Source organism: Leucoraja erinacea, chromosome 19 (genome assembly GCF_028641065.1).
Source record: "Leucoraja erinacea ecotype New England chromosome 19, Leri_hhj_1, whole genome shotgun sequence".
NCBI classification, from domain to species: domain Eukaryota; kingdom Metazoa; phylum Chordata; class Chondrichthyes; order Rajiformes; family Rajidae; genus Leucoraja; species Leucoraja erinaceus.
Window position 1 is genome coordinate 16,762,356 of NC_073395.1, and position 25,024 is coordinate 16,787,379.

At 39.9% G+C, this 25,024-nt stretch overlaps 1 protein-coding gene across 7 annotated transcripts; it reads right to left on the minus strand.

The window, feature by feature from the left end:
• Window positions 1–833: 833 nt before the first annotated feature.
• Window positions 834–23,405, minus strand: ccdc77 (coiled-coil domain containing 77). Of its 7 annotated transcripts, XR_008725028.1 has the most exons (12): window positions 22,996–23,203; window positions 22,670–22,886; window positions 19,934–20,076; window positions 19,578–19,674; window positions 19,427–19,487; window positions 17,744–17,835; window positions 15,544–15,692; window positions 13,606–13,834; window positions 9,543–9,668; window positions 6,335–6,487; window positions 1,775–2,808; window positions 834–1,685 (listed from the first exon to the last, which is right to left on the minus strand). XR_008725028.1 is itself a non-coding variant. In XM_055650426.1 (11 exons), the coding sequence occupies exons 2-11, from the start codon at window positions 22,877–22,879 to the stop codon at window positions 2,662–2,664; spliced, it is 1,407 nt and encodes a 468-aa protein (XP_055506401.1). In that variant the 5' UTR covers window positions 22,880–22,886; window positions 23,304–23,405; the 3' UTR covers window positions 1,684–2,661. The 7 variants fall into 7 exon arrangements, 6 of the variants coding, with proteins under 6 accessions (XP_055506401.1, XP_055506400.1, XP_055506402.1 ...); XM_055650426.1 differs by lacking the exon at window positions 22,996–23,203 and adding an exon at window positions 23,304–23,405 and having other exon boundaries at window positions 1,684–2,808; XM_055650425.1 differs by lacking the exon at window positions 22,996–23,203 and adding an exon at window positions 23,265–23,332 and having other exon boundaries at window positions 1,684–2,808.
• Window positions 23,406–25,024: the final 1,619 nt, after the last annotated feature.

Sequence of the window (25,024 nt, forward strand, 5' to 3'; positions counted from 1 at the left end):
TCTCAACCAGAAAATGACCAATTAATTTGAACTCTTCTTTCTGTAAACAGATTCCCAACTGAGCCAGAGAGTACATTATCCAACCACACTTTTAATAATGTTTTATTGAAGGTTCCTTGAAGTCCAAAAACACTACTTTGATTCTGCATTAACTTCTCTGTAAGTTAACACCTCAAAAGGCTAACCACAAGATCTAATAAATAGTCAAATGTAATGTCCCTTTCATAAATTCAAATTGATTATGGTCAATCCCACTGAAATTTTGTACATGTCCCGTTTCCATTTTCTCATCCACTATGCTCTGATTGGTCTGTAGTTCCTGCTTTCTCTCTTCCTCCTTTATTAAAATATTGAAGGTCCCATTGCTTTCTTTTATCCGAGGAACCAATTCGAGAATCTATAGAATTTTGGATGATGAAATCCAAAACTTGAAGATAAAGCAGATGGAGAAGTATAAAGAAGGTTTATGACCACTGTCAGTTGAATAACACAATGAGATGAGAATTAGAGCATAGAACAGTAGTGCAAGAACAGGTCCTTGGACCCACAATGTCTGTGCCGAACATGATATTAAAACCAACTCATATCTGCCTGCATTTTATCCATATCCCTTCATTCCCTGCATATCCACATACCAATCTAAAAGCTTCTTAAATGCCACAATCGTATCTGCCTCCACCACCACCCCAGGCCAATATATTCCAGACACCTACCATGCCCCCCCCCCCCCCCATCTCTTTTAAACTTTGCTCCTCTCACCCTAAAACTATACCCTCAAGTATTTGATTTTTCTATCCTGGGAAAAAGGTTCCAACTGTCTACCCCATCTATGCTTCTCATAATTTTAGATACTTCTATCAGGTCCATCTTCAACCTCCAAGTGTCTTAGAGAAAGCAATTCAAATCTGAAAATGTAACTGGAATTCCAATTGAAAAAGGAGATAGTCATTTATTACATAATATTTCCTTACAATATCAGAGAAGGCTATTGGACACACCAAGCTGATGCCAGCTCCGAGCATTCCCAACAACCCCATTCTTCCACAGGCAAAGATTGCATAGTAAGGTAATAGCAGTTAACATGAAGCCTTTCGATCTGCAGGTGTGTAAAAAGTAAACAGATATAAGCAGAGGAATCAGACCAATTAGAAATAAAAATGATCTTTAGATAACTCAGAAAGCAAAATCGGAATTCTGATGAGCACCTATGGTCTTTTGAAAGGAAAAATAATGGAGTACAAGGGAAAATAGTAAAGAAAAAAGGATAGATAAAATTTGATAAGGAAAGGCTAGTTAGGAACAACATATCATTGGCTTTGTCAACGATGTAGCCCTCGCCAATGAGACTGGCGGGTTTTTATGTGACTGGCAAAAAAAGGCTTATATTTAATTATGTTGATCAAAATAGCTTTTTAGTGGAAGTAAAATACGTTTATTATGAATCAAGTTAGAGTAGCTCCATTCACATCTGTATTAATGATAACTTGCATTGTGGAATGGTGGTCCCAAGATACCCAAACCCGAGGTGCTAATCTCATTATCCATAATTATAGTACATGGACCAGTTTAAAAAATGTTTTGCAATTTTAAGAGAATGTATCAGTTGCTTTTTTATTTTGAATAGAAATTGTTAGCAATATCTCAGTGTTAGCAAAAAGTTTTTCAAGCTATTTGTTTTTGTTAGCCTGAACAAAAAGGTATAACAGATTTTTATTCTGTCGAGTATGTATTTTAAGAATTCGTGAACTTGGCCCTCAGTACCAAGTTTGAGAACTCCAAACAAGGAAATCATATTGTGCTGGTAACAAATCACTACGTGCAGTGAATGGCTTGTAATGGAGAAGAAATTTGGTTGATAAGAGCTTTTGCTACAACAAGAAATGTAGCCATCACAATGTCGTAATAACCCAGGTAGAGCTGTCAAGAACAAGGCTCCATTATAATCGGGCTCATTTGGAGAAGAGACTAAAACTGTTGAAATCACCATTTTAAACTGAGATAACCAAGTAATTTTTTTTAAGGATCAAGAATGGATGACTAATTTGCTGATAAGAAGAGCATCCACTTATAATGGTGCAGTGAATTACTTTGGATATTGCCCAAACAGAATTACAAGTACACGCCAGCTGTTCTACCAATGTCAGTCTGGTAAATTATTTCTATAACAGCAAAAATATGACAGGCAACCAAGTATTAATTATTAGTTATCTGTCCAATTAAGGCAGCCAGAAATCACCTGCAAGGATTTGACACAATGGTTCAGCAACACATCATGCAACATTTTTCTGATATCATTCAAGGAATCAAGAAACTTACCAAATCATTTAAAAACAGAATTTAAGCCAATAGAAAACCGAAACATACACGCAGAGTCAGTCTGAACAGAGTAATGGAAAGCTGCTCATTTAGCTTAAAATAAAACCTTTTTTGCTATTTTAAATCAAAAAGTAAATCCTACTAAATTAAATTTTAAAAAATGGCAAACTGCCATTTTTGTCCCTCTGCTTTCTTATAGTTAGAAAAAAAATCCATCATGTTGCTTAGTTATGGCCAGGCCTTGCTTGGTCATTATAATGTAATTTGAAGATATTCCATCATTGCTGGTATAGTAGTGCTTTTGATATAGCCTTACTAAAGATTAAATGTTGTCCACAGAAAATATCAGCCAAATCGCAAGCGATTTTCTAAGCCATAAATCTTTGCCTTTAAATTCTTGAGCTCTCCTTGGATAATCTTTGTGTGGTTATTTGATTGGCGCACCTCATGAAGAATAGCAAGATCCTGGTCAGGACCAATTCCAAGTGTTACCTACCAAGAGAAAAGATGATATTGAAACATTAAACCGAAGAGGGTATGGGTCAAATCACTGAATAAGAAATACAATCCAATATTGAGAGGAAAGGAATTTGACTATTAAAAATATGGAAATAAGTAGCAATTATGATCTGACGGCTGTTTTTGAATCTGGTTGGAATATGCTTTCAAGCCTTTGTATCTTCTGAACCAACAGGAGGGCAGAGAAGAGAGAATGATTGGGGTGAACAAAATAGAGAGAGTACAGAGGAGATTTACTAGAATGTTGCCTGGGTTTCAGCAACTAAGTTACAGAGAAAGGTTGAACAAGTTAGGGCTTTATTCTTTGGAACGCAGAAGGTTAAGGGGGGGGGGGGGTGGACACTTAATAGAGGTCTTTAAAATGATGAGGGATAGACAGAGTTTCCATTGAGAGTAGGGCAGATTCAAACAAGAGGACATGATTTGCGAATTAAGGGACAGAAGTTTAGGGGTAACATGAGGGGGAACTTCTTTACTCAGAGAGTGGTAGCTGTGTGGAATGAGCTTCCAGTGGAAGTGGTGGAGGCAGGTTCGATTTTATCATTTAAAAATAAATTGGATAGGTATATGGACGGGAAAGGAGTGGAGGGTTATGGTCTGAGTGCAGGTAGATGGGACTAGGGGAGAATAAGTGTTCGGCACGGACTAGAAGGGCCGAGATGGCCTGTGCTGTAATTGCAATATGGTTATATGTGCGAGTAGCCTTGATTATGTTGGCTGCTTTCCTAAGAAAAGTAAATGGGGGGGGGTTAGGCTGGTTTGCATGATGGACTGGGCTGTGTCCACACCTCTCTGCAATTTCTTGCTCTTTCGGGTAGAAAGGTTACCATAGCGAGATGTATATATCCCAATAGAATGCTTTTCATGGCGCATCTGTAGAAATCGGTAAGTGTCATTCGAGACAGAGTTTAATTGGAGTTAATATGTCAATTACATTTTTAACAGAAGAAAAAGTTAGGCCATAACCATGTTTTAAGTTGTAGAGGAAGGTTAGAACAGTACAGAACAAAAGATATGTCTGATAAGCTGGAGACAAGGGGAAATAAATGAAAAGATTGGTGTTCGCTGAGAGAGAATGATGAAGGGTTCACAAAGGCAGTTAACCAGCCTGGAGATGGTGTAAATGGTAATAGAGGCGGGAACAAGAGACATAAAGAACCTCGGTTACCTGAAATTGGAAATAAAAAGAATGCTGGAAAATCTCAACAGCAAAGAGAAAAAACAAGTTAATGCTACAGGATGATAATGGTTTCATTATAGATTAGGGGATACCATGACAAGGAGTATAGAAAGCTGGTTCTTGGAAATGCACACAGAAGCATCCTCACTTATCCAACTTTTACTCTGTAGACCCATGCGTAAATCAAATGTTACTCAAGTTGGAAAAGGAAGTGCTACTGCGCACACATAAATTTGCCATGAGGGCAAGCTCCGACAAGGAGACCTTGTGGCCGGCGGTAGGCCTAAAGAGTCGCTAACGTAAGTGCGGGTTTACCCAGGTCACCAATTATGTAAATTGGGGAATGTCTACAAGTAGATTAATAGAGGACTTGGATAGTCTCAGAATTTGAATATTTTACAATTCTTATTTAAAAGAAACTTGCTATTTGTATGTTACTGTTCAAATGCAAATACTATTGACCACAATATATGCTAAATAAAGGAGACATTTGATTATCAGAATATAGAATTATTTTGACATCAAATATAGAAGAAAATAGTGCCCTCCATAATGTTTGGGCCAAAGACCCATCATTTATTTATTTGCCTCTGTATTCCACAATTTGAGATTTGTAATAGAAAAAAAAAAAAAATCACACGTGATTAAAGTGCACATTGTCAGATTTTATTAAAGGATAATTTTATACATTTTGGTTTCACAGCTGTGTTTATACATAGCCCCCCCATTTCAGGGCACCATAATGTTTGGGACGCAGGGGTTCACAGGTGTTTGTAATTGCTCAGGTGTGTTTAAATGCCTCCTTAATGCAGGTATACGGGAGCTCTCAGCACTTAGTCTTTCCATCACGTTTGGAAACTTTTATTGCTGTTTATCAACATGAGGACCCAAGTTGTGCCAATGAAAGTCAAAGAAGCCATTATGAGACTGAGAAACAAGTATCATTTATATACTGCTGAGACTTGCACTACACCTATATCTGGGTACGACATTCACAGTGAACAATAGGACCCTGGGAAGTGTAAAAGATCAGAGGGACCTAGACCATCTATATCTCTCTGAAATTGCCGTTGCAGGATGATAGGCACACTGGCCTGCATCAGTTTGAACACCGAGTACAGGAGTTGGGATGTTATGTTCCAGGTATACAAAATGTTGGTGATGCTGCACTTTAAGTATGTGTTCACTTTTGATCACACTGTAAAGGAGGGACATCAATCATTAAGCTGGAAAAAGTGCAGAGAAAATTTACGAAAACGTTGCCAGGATTTGATGGCCTGAGTTATAGAGTTTGGGCAGACGAGAACTTTATTCCTTTGAGTGTGGAAGACCGTTGGGTGACCTTATAGAGGTGTATAAAATCATGAACGGCAAAGGTAATGTGAATGCCAGCGTTCACCAGGGTTGGAGAAATTAGATGTATCGGAAGGAACTGCAGATGCTGGTTTATACCTAAGATAGAGACAAAATGTTGGAGCAACTCAGCAGGCAGGATCTCTGGAGAAAAGGGACAGGCGACGTTTTGGGTCAGAACTTTTGGGAAATCAGAAATGTGTACAGACCCTCCCCAACACATCTATAAAACTAGAAGGTGAGAGAGGAAAGATTTAATTGGAATCTGAGAAAGAAAGGGGTGGGGTTGTAGTGGGCAACTTTTTCACACAAAAGGTGGTAGGTATAAGGAACGAATTGCCAGAGGAAGTGGTTGAGGTAGATAACAACATTTAAAATATATTTGGACAAGTACATGCACAGAAAAGGTTTAGGCACAGCAAAAGGGACTGGCTTAGATGGATATCTTGGTTGGCATGGACGAATTGAGCCAAAGGGCCCATTTCCATGCTGTATGACTCTGCACATTGCTCCGCAATTTATATAAGCCTCTCAGCGGCTTACTGACTGTACTTCACAGTAAACATCATCTTTTCAGTATTTAAGAGGGAACTGCAGATGCTGGAGAATCGAAGGTTACACAGAAAAGCTGGAGAAACTCAGCGGGTGCAGCAGCATCTATGGAGCGAAGGAAATAGGCAACGTTTCGGGCCGAAACCCTTCTGAAGAAGGGTTTCGGCCCGAAACGTTGCCTATTTCCTTGTCCATAGATGCTGCTGCACCCGCTGAGCCAGCTTTTCTGTGTAATGAAATCTTTTCAGTAAATGGACAAGTGTTTTTTCCAGATTAATATATAGAGTAATAAAGTAAATTCTCAGGATTGGATAACTTGTCCATGATCTGGTGAGCCATTGAGATGAAAATATTAAAGTCTCAGAGAACAAATGAGAAATATTCCTGTGGTGAATATTAAATGCTCAAGCCTACCTTGAACAGCTGCTTCTCCACATCTTTTAGCCTCTGCCGTAGTAGCTTTATATCATTTTTAAAGCCTTCGACTTCCATAGCTCGTCGTTTTTCCAGTGCCTCGTACCGCCGCGTCATTAAATGAAGCCGCTTCACTGTTTTTTCAGAACGCTCCTATATTAAAGCAGTATATCTTAAATCAGCATAGAGTCATAGAGTGATACAGTGTGGAAGCAGGCCCTTCGGCCCAACTTGCCCACACCGGTCAACAATGTCCCAGCTCCACTAGTCCCACTTGCCTGCGCTTGGTCCATATCCCTCCAAACCTGTCCTATCCATGTACCTGTCTAACTGTTTCTTAAACAATGGGATTTGCCCAGCCTCAACTACCTCCTCTGGCCACTTGTTCCATACACCCACCACCCTTTGTGTGAAAATGTTACCCCTCGGATTCCTATTAAATCTTTTCCCCCTCACGTTGAACCCATGTCCTCTGATCCTCGATTGCCCTACTCCGAGCAAGACACTCTGTGCATCTACCCGATATATTCCTCTCGTGATTTCGTATATATGGTAGTGGTGGCACTGTGGTTACATTGCATCATGATTAATCTAGAATTAACACAAAAAATACTGGCTATGTTCAGCAGATCAGGCTGCCTCTGTGGAAAGGGAAACATTAACATATTAGATCAGAGAAGTAGTCTAAGGAAGTCTTCAAACTGAATGTTAGCTCCATTTCTCTTTCTACAGGTGCTGCCTGATATTTTACTAATTGCCTCCAGCATTTTCTGTTTTAATTTCAGATTTACAGCAGCTGCAGTTTGATTTTCATTTATTAGTAAATTTAGAAATCTCAACTAACAACTGAAAGACCAGAGTTTCCATGGTAGCAGTTGTGAAATATAAAGTCAATTATTGATCTGCAATTTTAGAAAAACACAAGCCATCAATAATGATCATCAAAAAACTGCCAGATCTTTGTAATAGCCTTCCTCAATTATAGGGCATCCTCATCCTGTTGGAGCCCTCGATCAGGGCATCCTCATCCTATTGGAGCCCTCAATCACTCCAGTCGCTTCAACATGGTTGATCCATAAAGGGCCGAGAATTCCAGTGGCACTATGTTGAAACACAGGATGTCAATAGAAGAGACCATCCTGTATTGACCTAGGTTTTGAGACCTTGCAGTAACCTCCTCAAACATCAGCAGAATGGTTATTAAATTGATAAAAGCGGCCTCACAGTCTGCAGAGTAATTCTTACTGATTTTGTAATGGGTAAAAAGAGTGGCTTGACTGCACCCCACTCCCGAATCCCTGAAGGACACAATTACCATACTGGGTTTCAGCAGATAGTGAATGAATCACAACAAGGGATAAACCTATTTTACCTCGTGTAGTATCTTTACCATTCGACCTAGAGCAGATCATCTTTTTTTGATAGCATTGGTAGAATTGAGCAGAGCACAGTATTTATGGAGATCAATCATCAACCAAGGGCATTCTCTGATGTATTGTTTTGTAATAATCAGGCAGAATGGAACATGCTCAGAACAGATCTAACATCTTGAAAATGGATGTCTCATGGGAGTTTGGTCACCCTCAGCACTAGCATCAATTAAAACTCAAATATCTTTGTTTATTGCCTTATTTGAAAGGAAGATACTCTTAAAGAACTTGAGACAACGTAAAAATCAGTGATATTTATACAATGAGCATTATTACGTTAGGCCAATATCAATGTTAAAGGTTACCGATCATTTTGTTAACTATAGCTCAAAGACTTTTTTGACTAACGCAATACGTGACATATCCTTGTCAATATCCAATCATATCAAAACATACCTTTGATTAAATTTATCAACATCACATCCCTTCAAATGGACCTGTATTTTACAGCAGTTGCATTTTCTCTAACCATTTGTGTTCAAAAACTGTCACCTTACCCTGTATTTCTGAAGGGTTTAATTGCTTTAGGAAAGCTTAAAAATCATCTCTATTCCATTCTGTAGCTATTCCATAGTCTGCCCATCAGGAGCCAATATGGGTCCTTCCCATGTATCTCCATCTGTACTGCGATGAACCTTACTATAGATTATGATCCTGTTATCTTCAGGATACATCCCACTGCCTTGTGTGCCAGCTACCATTTATAATCCCACGAGGTTTGATATGTTTAATAGGGCAAAGTCATTTGTTCTGCTACAACAAATTCTATACTAGCTGTGTCAACTTCCCACGTGCTACATGTTCTTCTAAATTCTGTTATTCTGCAGCATCCATTATTAGGCCATGCAGATCAAATGCAGCAGTAACCAAAATATACACCACCCTCATCTAAATATATAATTCAATATACCACCATCATCAAGCCAGGGGATCAAGCATGGCTTACCAATGAAATGGTCAAAAATAAATTAAGACTCCAAGTGTTGGAGTAACTCAGAGGCTCAGGTAGCATTGCTGGAGAACATGGATTGGCGAGTCAGGAATCTGAAGAAGGGAACCAACCAAAAACGTTACCTATCCACATTCTCCAGATATGCTGCCTGACCTGCTGAGTTCTTCTGACTTAAACCAGCATCTGCTGTTCCTTGTTTCTGTAGAATATAAATGAGTACATTTAAAGTTTTCAGTCATCAAATATTTGATTATTCACAAATGATCGATTCTAAATGTTGATTTTTTTTTCTCTTCTTTAGCTTAGAGACACTGTGCGGATATAGGCCCTTCGGCCCACCAAGTCAGCGCCGACCACGATCCCCATGCACTAGCACTATTCTACACACTAGGGATAATTTACAATCTTAACCGAAGCCAATTGACCTGTACATCTTTGGAGTGTGGGAGGGAACCAGAGCACCCACAGAAAACCCATGCAGGTTACAGGGAAAACAGTCAAACTCCGTACAGACAGCACCCGTGATCAGGATGTTTGAAATGGAAATATCTTTGAAATGTTCAGTGAAATGGACCTTCAGAACGTCCACATATAGAACGTTCTTCCATTTCTAGAGTCATGTAAAATGTAAACATAGTACTCTGTAAATACCATAATAAATAACAAAAGTTCAGTATATATAACAGTTCAATATTACAATAACAAATAATAGTGTAAAATAGAGAATATAATGACCCCCCAGTTCAGAACTTATTTGAAGGTTGTTGTGTTTAATAGCCTGATGGTTGTTGCCTCAATATATAATTCAAACACATTGCATTCTTACTTTAAATAGCTGCCGCCCTATGTCTCCTTCTTCTTGAATGTGCGCCAGATTGTCTTCAAGTGTCACACACTGCTCCCTGTACATGTCTGCTAATCGATGTGCCTGGTTTAGCTGGTCCTGCAGTGACTGGGAAAGTCAGTAACATTTCATGATAAATTCAATACCCAAGTCTCAAATACTTCTATGTTCTGATAACAGACAAATTTAGCTCCTAAAATACCATTTGTATTTTTCAGCTCTTCAAATTGTGCCACTGGCTGCCACTTAGCCATAACCAAGATAGTGGTGCTCAATCCCTATGCAGCATACTACTCACAGTAACAAACCTTTCATTTTTACCTCTCACACCCTTTCAGTGTAACCTGAGAAAGTAATTTGAAGAGAAAAATTATTATATTGAACGTTGAGTCCTGAAGAAAGGTAATGTGCTGATCCTTGCATTTACATTGATTGTATATACTGTCCCAATGAACCTAAAAGGCAGCAGTCAAAGTGCAATGAAACATTGAAGTGACAGTCTCAACTTTAGCCCTCCATTGGTCACTGTCATCCTTACATGTTGAGTTTAGGCATTTTTCAAGCAGTCAACCAGTTTGCTTTTGGTTTCCCTGATGTATAGACTGTGAACATCAAACACAGTAGTACAAAAAGCAGATTACTGCTTCACCTTAGAGGAGAGGAGGTGAAAGGGCATGTGCTCCATTAAATGCAGTCACAAAGGCATCAGGGCCAAATTGCAGCACACAAAATGACCACTCTGCTCATTTGATCTATTCCAGTATTTAAACCGCAATGATCTTCTACACTTTAATTATATCTTCCCTGTGCCTCCGAGACTTCTATATTTCTCCCTCTTATCTAGCTCAAGCCTTCACCTTTACTGCATTCATATCAGCCTCCATGGCAGTCAGATCTTTACTTTCATTTAAAGTACTTTCCTATTTTCCCATTTGAACATTGACTTCTCTAATTTCAGCATGTGGCATGCTTGACTTTGTTGGAAGAAGGATGGAGTACAAAAGTTGGGACATCATGATGTAGCTGTACCACACTTGGAGTGCGGTTGTGGTTGCCCAGCTGTAGTAAAGATGTCATTAAGTTGGATAGGGCGCAGAAGAGATTCACTGGGATGTTTCCTGGGCTTGTGTGAGAGGTTGGATAGGCCGTGACTTTTTTCTGTGGAGCATAGGAGGCCAAGGACATGAGGGGCATGTATAAAGTGTACACTTAGTCTTTTTCTCTAGGCTAGAATATTCTAAAGCTAGAAGGCACAGGCTTAAGGTGAGAGGAGAGAGATTTCTGAGGGTCTTCACATACAACTTTTTCACTTGGAGAATGTTCCACATCTGGAATAAGCTGCCAGAGGAAGCTATAGAAGCAGTTACAATTATGACTTTTTAAAACACATTTAGACAGATCTATGGATAGTAAGGGTTTAGAGGGATATGGGCCAAATGCTGCGACTAACCCAGAATTCCAACTTGGTCGGCATGAGCAAAGTGGGCTGAAGGACTGTTTCTGTGCTGCACAGATCAATGGCAGTTATATTCCCGAGTAGGTAGTTGCTGCCAGAGGATGTTGTAGAGGGAGATATAATAACATTTTTTTTAAAGTTGTTTGAAGCAATGACAAACATAAAGATTCCCAGAAATGAATGGCTTCAATCTTAGGATACAGATGTCCACATTTCTAGTGCAAATAATCACTTCTTTAGCTTAGAACACTTTACTTTTGTTTAACTGGATGTGGTGGAGTCTAAAATTAAGCCCAGGGAACAGGATAACTTAAACATGAATTTGATTAGAAAAAGCTCACATAGATTTGTAAAAAATAGGTCAAGGTTCAAGGTCCTTTATTGTCAAGTGTACCAATTAAGGTAGTGAAATTCTATATTGTGTGTCTTGCCTGACAAACCTGATTGATCAAAGATTTTGAGTGATGCGTGACACAAAGAAAGACCATTTGGACCACTATGTGCATGCCAGCCAAAAATGAACTTGATGTTATTTCCACTTTTTAGTTCTTAGTTTAATGGATTATTGCTCTTCAATTGGTCATCCATGTTCATTAAAAAGATGTGGCAATGGTTTTTGCTTCCATCACCATTTCAGGCAGTGCATTTTGAACCTTCACTGTGAATGTTCTCTTAAATTCTTAGTTTTCTACCAATTAACAAATATATTACCCGAGTTCTGTACTCTTTGCTAGGGGGAAAAACAATTTCTGTCTATCACATCTCAACTAAATCTTTTTCAGACGACTGTAGCCTGTAAATTTCCTCTGCACCTTCCTTAATGCTATTGCATAGTTTCAAAATACAAACCAGTACTGTACACACAATTCTAGTTGTAGGCTAACCATTGTTTAAACCCTTTCTAGAAAGAATCCTGTACACCTTTAATTACCGTATTTAACTGTCCTCTTATCATAAGGGATCTGTGAACATGGATTTCATGAACATCTGTGAACCGTTGCATTTTGCCCACCGAGCCAATTTTTAATCCCGGCAAAGAATACCAATGGATTTATAAACTTCCAGGCCCATTAAGTGCTTCCTAAGAACCTGTTTTTAAACCCATGGCACTAAAGACAAATTATTAGTCTAGTCATGGAATTGGTTCAGCAGCAAGAGTGTGGGCAGCTAGATGAAATGTACTCAAGTTGGATCGCTATGACTAAAATGATCAAAATAGGGGCTAGCCAGACTCACTGCAGCAGCTGAAGAGTGAGTGTATAGATGGAGGGAATAGTTGAACACCAAATAGAACAAGAGGAGCAGGAAATAGTTCAGTATTCTTCCACCACAAATTCACCATGATCATTAATGAATTTATCCTTTTAGATACTGGTGGGAGCAATATTTCTTCTGGAAAAGCAGCTGAAGCTTGAAGTGTGACGGAACAAATGTAGAATGGAAAAGAATGAAAAAATTAGTCATAGGTGCTTCTGTGTTCGTAGAAATGACCCCAGAATTACATATTGCCAGGATCCAAGTGGTTATTAAATAACTACAAAGCAGCAAAAGACAATGCTAGCAGCTGTAATAAAGGCTTAATGCCAAGGCAATAAGAAAATAGTGCTATGATTGAGCAGAGTGAACATGAGCTAATGAAAGGGAAATCATGTTTAACTGTCTGTTCGAAACCAAGGGCACATTTAGCAGAGTAGATGAGGGTAAACATGTGGATATCATATATTTGGACGGTGAATCTCCTGCTCGCCCATTCTGTGATATCACATCAATTTGTCAACTCCTTTCTCTTCCTCTTCTTGAAGTCACTTCTTTATCCAGGGAGTACAATCAAAAACTTAGGAACAGATTTTTCAAACAACTGGTCCATCATTTTAAACCTCACATACTGGGCAATATGGGGAAAATGCTAGGTTTAAGTCACAAATCAGCCATGATCTAAATAGCTCCCTTCAGTTTCTATTCTTCTATAAACTCCAGAATTTCACTTGCATTCTTATTGTGTTGACCCCTTCAGTGATTATTTTCATACATATTTTTGTTCTCTACACTTCTTTTGCCTTTATTTCATGTTACCTGCAAAAACAGTGAAATAAAGGCAAAAGATTCACAAAAATGACAAGAAGGAACACTTAAAAAAAACCCAAAGTGATTCGGGTCTAGAATGCACTGTCCGACATTTCAAACAGCCTATGGTTTTGAGGGGCAGACCAATTGTGGAGATCAATAGGGAGAATTTGGTAATGGTATAGTATCGTCAGTGAAAAGCTTGGTGTGCCTGCTGTCCAATTAAATATTACTGTAGGATAAATAAAGCTTTCACAAGTACAACAGGCAGTGCACAGAAACAAAAATACCAGAGTGCTGAATATAGTATCACAGCATTGAAATGTCCAAAGTCCACAAAATCGGAAAATTGGGTCTACATTATAAGATTATCAGTCTGTTCAGTAGTCTGATAATTTGACATCTTATAGTAGAGTATTGGACAAGCACTGCTCTCATTGCATGGGCATAGACTAAGCAACTTAATTTTAAGTCAATACCATTCTAAGCTTTCTCATTCAAAATTGTTAAAACTACTAGCGTTACCTTTATTTCTTCACTTTGTACCCGTTGTATTTCATGTTCTACAGGAAATTCCTGAAGCAATTGTGTCTCATTTTCACAGTGTCGGTTTCTCAGCATGGTGGATTTGTCTAGCTCCTGAAGCAGATGATCCTTCTCAGCCATCCAGACCTTTTCAACGTCTCGTCCTTCAAACTTCAGTTGTAGGTAATCTCTGGTACTTTCATAAAGAAGATTCTGAGTCTTTTGCAACCTAGGGCAACACAATGCAGTTGCAATTACTGCAAGTGATGAAAATTTAATCTTACCATCTCAACGCAAGTCAAGAAAACATTAGCTTACTTGGCCACTGTTAAAAATGGCCATTCCAGAGTATAAGAACAAAGGCATGCGCTTGACAGCGATGAGACCATACCCGGAATATTATGTACAGGTCTAGCTTCCCTATCTGTGAAAGGTTACAGGTGATAGATGCTGAGAGAGATTGGAAGACACTTGGAATAGGTTGGAGGAGATGTTGTCTCAGGAAGAACTTTTAAGCAGTGTGGGCCTAGATTGAGGGTCACTCTTTCAAAAAACAGAATTCATACATAGGTTGTCAGGATAGATGCAGGAATTAGATTTGTTCTGGCTAGTGCGTCTAGAAACAGTTCGTCATAATTTCAAAGCGAGAGGTCAACTATTCAAGAAATTTCTACACCCAGAAGCTGATACATTTTGTGCTTTGTCAGAGTAAAGTCAATACAAAGACAATCTATTTCCATACCAACCTTCTTTATAATTAACGTGTTAGTGAAACATTTTACTATTTTCTGTCATGTCCTTTGTTACAGTTGACCTCATAATTCCTTGTCTCCCTACAGGCTTTTTAGATTTAGACTAATCCTTTGTATTCTCTCTTCTCATGCACACTTCTGCTGTCTATACATGTATGTCTTTCAAACCATCAACCTTTCAAACCCTATTTGATTTTCTTTCTTGGTGGAAAATATATATTCTGCAATTTCCCAGTTTGCCTTCACAAGGAGTATACTCACACCCTAAGAATTACATCAATGCCAACCTAATAAACATAATTAACTAGATAGGTTGATGAGGTTGGATGCTGATAAATTCCAAGGAGCTGATGAAGTACTTCACAGTTTTGAAAAATAGCCAGAGGAATAGTGAATGCTTTGATATTTATCTTCCACAGTTCTGGGGACCACACACAATCTCACTATTTCAGTTAAGAGGGAGAAAGAAAATAGTGAACTAACCTGGTTGCCTCTTTAAAATAATGTGGTAACAGAATACTTGAAAAGAATAATAGGAATGAGCAGACACAACATGGATTCATCAAGATTCAGATCACGCTTGATTGATCTGCTAGAATTTTTAGAGAACACGACCAGCAGAATATTTAAGGGAAAACCAGAGGTGCATTTAGAATTTCAGAAGCATTATATAGGATTTCATTGTTCAACCCGATTAAAACTTATGGAATTGCAAAATTGTACATGACTTGAGAATTAGTTATCCAACAGAAAGCAAAACATGGAACAAGCAGATTGTTCTCAGGCTGGCAGGCTGTTACCATAAGGATTTGTGCTTGGGCTCCAGCTGTTCACAATCTATATTAAATAATTTGGCTGAGGGTATGTCATTTTATAGTTCCTAGTTTGCTGATGTACTGAACCAGGTGAGAATATGAGCACAACGGAGGCGAATAGGCTTCAATGGGATAGATTTCTGACCGACTGGACAAAGCTATGGCAGATGGAATACTATGTGGAAAATTGTGAAGTTGTCTAACTCAGTGGTAGAACTCTACACAGTACACATCCAGGCGGACACCCTCTCACATCCTTCCACATCATAACCCTACATAGGTTCTCTTTATCCTGGTGAAAGGACTGACCGAAGGTCAGAAATCAATAACATCCCCAGTAACTACAATTGTTGCACACTGCATTAACTAACTTGTCTGCCAGAGTTCTTATTTTTTCTTTATCACGTTCATGCTGTACATGTACTTCCTCCATGCGGATCCTTCGATCCTCCAGCAATGCATCAATTTGCTCTTTTGCCAGCTGTGTCTGCTCTTGCAACTGGGATTGCAAGGCTTCAACCTTGCAGTGTTGGGTGGGAGAAAGAAAAAGAAAAGAAACAGATCAGCATCATTATCAATATAATTGGTGCAGACTAAACATATTATTATTAGGAATGGTTTATGTTTAAGAAGGAACTGCAAATGCTGGACCAATCGAAGGTAGACAAAAATGCTGGAGAAACTCAGAGGGTGAGGCAGCATCTATGGAGTGAAAGAATGGGTGACGTTTCGGGTCGAGACCCGAAATATCTGAAGAAGGGTCTTGATCTGAAACGTCACCCATTCCTTCGCACCATAGATGCTGCCTCACCCGCTGAGTTTCTCCAGCATTACTAGGAATGGAGTGCTGTAGTTACACGGGGAATATTTTCACTGGAGCGCAGGAGGCCAAGGGGTGACCTGTGAGGTTTATAAAATTGTGAGAGACATACAGTATTTTCCCCCCAAGATTAGGGGAACTAGAGGAAATCGGTTTAAGGTGAAAGGAAAAATACTTCAAAGAACACCTGGCAAAGTTTCTCCAGAGGGTGGTGGATACATAGAATAACCATATAACCATATAACAATTACAGCACGGAAACAGGCCATCTCGGCCCTACAAGTCCATGCCGAACAAATTTTTTTCCCCTTAGTCCCACCTGCCTGCACTCGTACCATAACCCTCCATTCCCTTCTCATCCATATGCCTATCCAATTTATTTTTAAATGATACCAATGAACCTGCCTCCACCACTTCCACTGGGAGCTCATTCCACACCGCCACCAATAAGCTGCCAAAGGATTTGCTAAAGACAGATACAATGACAATATGTAAATGGCATTTGGACAAGTATATAGGAAAAGAATAGTGGGATGTGGTCATAATGCAGGCAAATTGGATTGGTGTGTACAGGCATTATGATCGCTACGGCCAAAGTGTGCCGAAAGGCTAATTTCTGTGCAATATCAGGCATCTCTTTTACATTAATCGTATCCTTAACCATTTGATAATCCCCATAAGGCTGTCAACGCTTCCCAACAATACCCCAGATTCTATCACACATCTACATACACTGGGAACAGCTAAATGTAGTCATTTAACCTACCACACCCACATTTTTGAGATGTGGGAGGAAACCACAACAGCTCCAGGGAAACTATGCAGCCAGATCATACTGGAGATCAGGATTGCAGCTGGGTCACTAGAGCTGTAAAGGAGCAGCTCTAATGGCTGCATCACTGCTTTTATCTTTCTTCTCCATTCTTATTTCATCTCCCTCTACCTACACCTCCTCCATACTCATCAGCTGCCTTTTTCAAGCCTTTATCTCTTTCAGCTAATACCACCCATGTTGTCTATTTTCTTTTGATCTCCACCCTATCCCTGAACACCTTTAAAACGTACCACCACTTCTGATTCCATGTAAATTAAAACAAGCTTGTTCTTTTAACTTTACTTAATTCTGATGAAAGTTATTAACTTTAAATATTAAATCTGTTTTTCACTGTAAATATGCTGCCCGAGTTGATGAATACTCCCAGCATTCCTTTTTTTCAGATTACCAAAATTAGTTTAGTTTTAAGTTTTTATTAATAATTAACTGACTGTCCAAAACTTAAATTTCTATCTCCAGATCAACACATTAAATTTTACATTTCTTTAAAATTCATAGGGTATTAGTGATATTTCAATGTTTTATGCAAATGTTATCTAACAAATAATGGCAGTTTGAGTTATCAGCATCGAGAGATGCAAGCATTTGTTTGTAATCTCATTCTTTGTGCCGATTATAATCAAACATTAATCAGTTTATGTGTGCATTTTAATAGTATAGTTTTGGTTATGCTGCTGGGGGATTAACTCCTACTTTTTTAAATGTTTATATAATGTGTCTTAGCATCAAGGATGACTTGATCCACTATAGTTAAGTCTCTCAGAAACCACAGAAAAGTCCTATGTGGGATCCATAAACCCACAGGTGATGACCAACCAGGAAGATAGGTTGTATGCAGATATTACAAGAGAGTCTGGATCACAAGAAGAGGAAACTGTGTGAAACGAGCTGAACCGAGTCACTGTGGAAGACGTACCTGTAATAGCAAGGTCTGATTATCTCGCTGGTAGTTTTCTGGGATTGTCGGACTAACAGCAGTGGTTATTTTAGATCCTGTTCTTTTATGATCTGGTCGAAGAAAAAGGAAAAAAAAGTCATAAAACTGTTGGTAGTATACATTCAACGGACAGAGACAAACAGCTCAGAAACAGACCCTTTGAATCATAAAGCTATACAGGCTGGAAACAGGCCCTTCAGCTCACCTTATCCATGGACTGTTGGCAGACCGGACCAGACCCATTTGCCTGCATTTGGCCCATATTCCTCTGAAGCCTTCCTATCCATATATCTGCCCAAATGTCTTTTAAAGGTCATCATTGTATCCACTTTCACCTTCCTCTGGCAGCTAATTCCAGATATGGACTGTCCTCCGACTGATAATGTTACCCCGGAGGTCCCGCTGAAATCTCTCCCATCTCACCTTAAGCCTACGCCCTCCAGGTTTATCATCCTCTACCCTGGAAACAAGACTGTGAACATTCTCTTTATCCATGACCCTCATCGTCTTGTACACCTCAATAAAGTTACCTCTCAGCTGCTTATGCCCCAAAGAAGAGTCCAAGCCTAAACCTATAACTCAAGCCACAAGCCCAGATAACATCCTTGTTATCAAAGATTAGTGCCAACCATCAAGCACACATTTACACTCCACATTAACACCACTCCAATTCTATTACTAACCTCAAATCTTAAAACAATTTACAATAGCCAAATAATTTGCCACCACACATTGAGATACGAGGGGAAACCACAGCACCCAGGGGGAAATCCTTGTGATCACAGGGAGAACATGCAAACGACACATAGGCAACAGTGGAGATCAAGAATGAACAGAGGTCACTGGAGCTGTGCCACTGTGTCACTACAGCTGTGCCTCCGAGACATTGAACATTGTATTTAATTACCTTGACAGAAAACAAGATACTTCCTCATTGATTTTCAGATCGTCTCAGACTATTCTCCAGCTTCAAGCCCTGGCACAGCTCATTCGCCTTCAAAATCCTCATTCAGTAAATGTTCCTTCCACCTGGAATTCTGGTTGCTCATGCATAATGTTACCAGATAATTAATGGCTATTGATCTGCAAACTTCAATTAAACTTCCACGACAACACCTGGGAGAATTAAATTCTACTAAATAAATAAACCTGGCATCAATTAAGCCATAAGCAACAAAGACATCATTGGAACAGCATAAAAACCTTTGGTACACCAATATCCTAAGATATTTGAAATCTCCTTCCTTGCCTCTTCTGGCTACAAATATCCATGTTGTTGCGGAGTATGGATTAACTCTTAACTACCTGCAAAACAATGGCTATAGTCTCAGAGCAATTAGAGTTGACTAACAAATGCCAGTTAACCTGGATGCAAATATACCACTATTTCTCCTTATATACTTACCTTCTCCCTGTTCCCCTGCCATTCTCATACAACTGACCATAGCCCAACACCAGGAATTTCACATCAAAATTTGAGGTACACAAGCACACGAGACATAGGTTAATTTATCAGCATGGTCTGAACAGGTTCTAGAATTGTTTGATGTTCTGTCAGAAAACTACTATCATAATTTGTCATGTTGAAATACTTGTACGTTTCGAACAAAGCATCCTTGCCTTGACTCACTGTCTGGTATGTCACAAATATTCAACATTTACCATTTCTTGAAGATCTATTTTCTGTGCGTCCATGCTTCTTTATACATTGGGGGACAATTACCTGAAAATTAATTTTAAACAGTTACTTTCTGGATTTTGGAGCAGAACCTAGTAGGTTTGGCATTGCTAATGTCTAAACTCTAAGTCTTACCTTGTGTGGAGGCTCTTTGTGAAAGTAAGTGAGTGCTTCTTCTTCAGAACCCACCAGAGTTAAGAGCTGTTGAATCTTCTTCCGATCTTCTAACTCTCTGAAAAAAAATCAATTTGTATAAATCATTAGTATATCACATGCAGGCATACTGGTTGATACATATTTTTACAACCACCTCAGAGTTAGGAACCAAGACCAAAGAGGTAATGTAATGCTACCAGTATAGGAAACAACGACTGTTCCATTTGTTCAACAGCTCCTTAAACAAAACTGCTCTCTGCAGGAGAGAGTACACTAGTATCAACAGTGTCAATTTTCATTAAACTGCAACAATTCATAAGAGTTTTGTCCCCTACCTAATTTTTAGCCGATCATTTTCAGCATAAAGTCGCAATGCATGCTCACGTTCCTGAAAGAGGTAAACTTGCATGTCACTGAGTGCTTTTTGTAGCTCCTCAATCTCTTCTTCCCTCTGTCGAATTTCCCACTGGAGTTTATGCTGAGGAAGAAAATAGTCAAATCCAATATTGACAATATTGTAGTATAAACACAGGTTTGAGTTAAAAATAACAAATTAGTTTCAATCTATCCTGACGATTACAAATTCATACATCTGCCACTCACTAAGTACAAAAGTAGCAGAAATGATTCAGCACAGAACTGGAGTCGAGGAGATCACTCTACCCATTATGCCTACACCTGCATTTGGAAACTACCATCAAGACCCAGCGGACCACAGCCGACAGGGGGAAGCCGCCGAACCGGTCCCCTGCAAGACCCGGCAGACCAAGCCAGTCCTCTATGACCGAACGCAAGACCTGGCGGATTGTGGCCTACAGGGGGTAGCCGCCGAGCCGACCCGTGCTCGTCCCATGAAGACCAGAGACTGGGAGGATGAAGCAGATGACGACGACAGATGTGATCAGCGAGGCCGGGTAGGAGAGGAAGGGAACAGGGGTCTGGCCTACCATGCCTACGAGGTTGGCTGCACGAGGCGCCCCCGGGGCACAAAGATGGACATGTGAGAAGAGGGACGTCGGTTTACAGATCAACCCGCACGTCCAAGGGAAGGTGATTTTTTAGAGGCCCGCAGCAGCCTGGGATCTTGCACCATTCATACTACATAGAATGTGGCTGGATTTTGAAAATGGTGCCAAAACATGGCTCCATGCGGGTTTAGCAGACTATTTATGTGTAATTCGCTAATCGGGGATGTACTTGGATATGGCAATACTCTAATAGACTGTAAGAAAATTTCACTGTGCATTTGCACTTTGCATGGTGAAATTAAAGCACCATTAAGATAGCAAGTCCTGACTTTATACCAAAGTCATATTGTGAGACACTAGTTTCATAATTGGATAAACACTTTTACAGGACAGTTTTAGCACTCGGGTTTCATCGTGCTTTCCCTTTTGTTAATCTATCACCATTCTGATAATTTGTCGTGTTTTGAACAAAAGTGAATAATCTTTCATTTGTCCACCTATCATGGATTTTCCCAATCATTCAACCTGTTTAAATCACATTTGTGTCTCCCCCCATCCTCCTCACAGTTCACATCACTCTTCCCCCAGCTTTTGTGTTTCCTGCAAATTTGGAGATGTTGCATTCCATTTGGTTATCCAAATGAAATGCGTATATTAAAACTCCGAATAGCTGAGGCCCAAGCACCGATCCCTGCCACGTTCAACCATCCAAATAAAGATGTACTAATTTTCACTGTTGTTTACTTGCCACTAAACCAGTTCTTAATCAAAATCAGTTCTTAATCAAAATCAGTAAATTACTCCCAAATCCCATGCGATTGAAATTTGCAGAACAAATCATTAGGACCTTATCCAAAAGACTTCAGATTATACAAATATTGTACACCCCATCCACAGGTTCTCGCCAATCCATCCTGCAATTTACATCCTCAATAAACTAACCACCAATGCATCCACCATTCCCAGAGCCACTTCCTTTCATGGTCTGAGATGTAGATTGCCTGCCACCAGAAACATCAATATCATCCTGTAACCTGATTAGCATCCTCATTGTCAATGTCACTGATTTAGTGTCATGTGTACATACACTTACGAATCATGCCTCCTGAATTCTTATACAAATTGGTCATGTACATTGGTCATGTACATAACAAATAGTAGAAGTTTTAACACCAATCCCTGTTTTTATGATCGGAACCCAGTGACTCATGCACTGGATTCAAATCACAAAAACCCTCCACTGTCACTCTCTAAATTAATGACCTGGAAAGTTTTTGTTACATTTCATAAGCGACAGGAGCCAGATTAGGCCATTAGGCCCATCCAATCTAATCCGTCATTTAATTCAATTCAATTCAACTTTATTGTTGAAGATAATCATGGCTGATCTATCTTTTGCTCTTAACCCTACTCTCGTGCCTTCTCCCCATAACCCCAGACACCGTCTTCTGTGATTTGCCTATGTGGATACATCTCCTCATCTATCTCCCAACAGCTCCTAATTGGAAGGAGGCTGGTGTAAAAAAGAACTGCAAATGCTGGTTTAAATCAAAGGTAGACACAACATGTTGGAGTAACTCAGCGGGTGAGGCAGCATCTCTGGAGAGAAGGAATGGGCGACATTTCAGGTCGAGACCCTTCTTCAGACTGACCGAATTGGTAGGAGGCTTGTTGTATAACCTCCGCAATTCAATCATTCCCTTTGTTCCCAAGTGAAATAGTCTTATTTGAAGAACATTCTAGAATACCTGCCCCCATTATCAGTAATGGACTTGTTAATCAATATTGCCACCTCCTCCCAACATCTCAGTCCCTAGGTCATACCTGATGATTCCTTACCTTACATTTTGATTACTGGCTGTAGGGGTGGTAGAAATAAAATGCCAGGTTTTTTAAAAATATATTAAATAACATAAGGGGTTTAGGGAAAGAGCAAGAAGTAAGGCCATCAGAATTGATCTATTAGAAAGCCACAAATGATTGATGGCCTCCTGTGCTAGTTCTATGAAACTATTCCTGCAGTTAACTGGAAAGTGATCATTCCTTCATTTCTACGACGCTCCAACTGGACTGCCAGTTATAGTTGGGGTTGCTGAGACCCACCTGTTCTTCATAGGTGGCCTTGTACGTCTCCAATTTTTTCATAAGATTTTCATGTTCCTCGTCAAATTGTGCAATCTTTTTACGGTAGTACTCCAACAGCTCCCGGGAAGGACGGAGAAAAGCCAAACGCTCATTTACTGATGGAATGGCCGGAGAACTGTCATGTCCGGGCGTTTGCTGTTTAGCCGAATTAGTTGAATTACGGCCCATCGTTGATCTATAAACCAAACAAAACAAAAATATCTATATAGGTCGTAAGTAAGGAACGATGCGTTACAAGTCCTTCTAGGCGCAAAAGTGGACGTGGGGATAAAGGGGATATTTACTCTGACCGAGAGGTAGAAAATACCGGATACGTCCAGCGGGTCAAGCGGCGTCTGTGGAAAGAGAACCGGTTAAGTTCTCAGGTCAACACATCTTCACTGAATTCGGCAGGCTGCCTCAAAGTAGACGCGAGGCCTCAGGCAAGGGGTTTCAGGCAAAGAGTTACAGCCGGCAGTAGGACACGGCAAGCTCCGTGAGGTGTGTGGGGGGGAACTCGCCGTTTCGCCAGCTCCTCCGCCACTCGTCCCCCCTCTCCCCGCCACTCACGCGCCTTTCCTCCTCTCCCTCCCGCCGCTCGCGCTGCCGTTACCTCAGCAACAAACCGCCAGCAAATACCCCGCTCGCTCACCCCTCCACCAATCACCGGCAACACAGCTGAGCACTGGGGCAATCAGAAACCAGCACGCCAACGATTCGATGCTGCCCAGACATGCGCCGTCTGACAGGGTCATGGGGTTATAAAGGTTTAAAATAGAGGCACAAGGAACCAAAGATTCGCTATAAGATCTTTGCAAGGAACTGTAGATGCTCGTTCAGGAAGGGTCGCGACCTGAAACGACACCCATCCCTGCTCCAGAGATGCTGCCTGTCCCGCTGAGTTACTCCAGCTTTTTTGTGTGTCTATCTTCGGTTTAAACCAGCATCTGCAGTTCCTTCTTACTGAAGACAAACAGTGCTGGACTAACTCAGCAGGTCAGGCTGCATCCGTGGAGAACATGGAAAGGTGAAGGATCGGGACACATCTTCAGCCTGATTGAGATGAGATTTAAAAAAAAAAGATGACAGGAGGGGAAAGACAATGCCTGGCAAGTAACAGATGAACACAGGTGCGGAAGAGAGAGGTATGGATTTAGATAGGCAGATGGTTGGCAAAGGTCAGAGATGAAAAGCCAAAAGTAGCAATGTTACAACATTTTGACACCTAATTCACTTTCATATCTTCACTATTAAAAAAGTTATGGCCATTTTCATACTCTGAAATTAGCACCTTGTTCCCTATTGCTTTTCCATTGGCTTAACTCAAAAGCTGTGATCGAGGACAGTCAAGCCCATAAATTACTTAACAAATTAAGAGAACTGAATGAGATTTTCAGTTATTATAGATTGAAGCATTCTGAAACATATATGAAACAATCTTACTTGGATGACCTGAAATTAAAGCATACAATTAGTTAGTTACCTTATTGTAGCTAATTACAAAATTCAATTACTAGATCTAAACATCTATCCATTTCGTAAGAAAAGATTAACATTTTTAAATAGCCTAAGTGCCCAAATAACATTCACACAAGAATTCACAATATAACATGATTTTTAAATCCCATTGGCATGGATTTATAGGCCAAATGGAAGGAATTTAGTGTTTAATTCCCGTAAATTAATGGGCATTTAAATCATCTTGCGAGTGAGAATTTGTGGAACGCGATCGTTTGGAACGTTGTTGTTGCGGTGAATTTAAACCTCATATCTGCAGGAAAAACACTGCCGATTCGTATAGGGCCTTAATCACATTTTCGCCGATGAAATTTTGATTAAAGTAATCCTAAGAAGCAAGTTTATATGTAAAATAAACGACTTACCTTATGTTTTGTCCCCTATGTGAGATCCGTCCCGTTGTCGGCGAAGACGGCGTTAGAAGTAGATTTTTATTTTACTCCAGCGATTAAATTGTCCAGCGGTTTGTTTTTTTAAACTTCCGAGAACGCAAGTCGGAACGATTTTTCAGCATCGGGTAGTAGCCCGAGAAAATATATCTCGGACAGGCAGGAGAAAACGGCATTTTAATCCTGCCCCCCCCCCAAAGGCGCCAAAGTCGCGCACACGGCCAGTGACAGAACTGCAGTGCCGCTGAAGGTAAGTTTTGTAACATACCTAACAAAATCGCATCTCCGTCGAGATAGGAGATTGAAAAAAAGTTCCCTCGGGTCTTTCACCCCCCCCCGGCCACATACATAAAACAAACCAAGGAACACTAAAACATACTTTTAACACATACTTAAAATAACAAAAACAGAAGCAAAGTCAGACAGG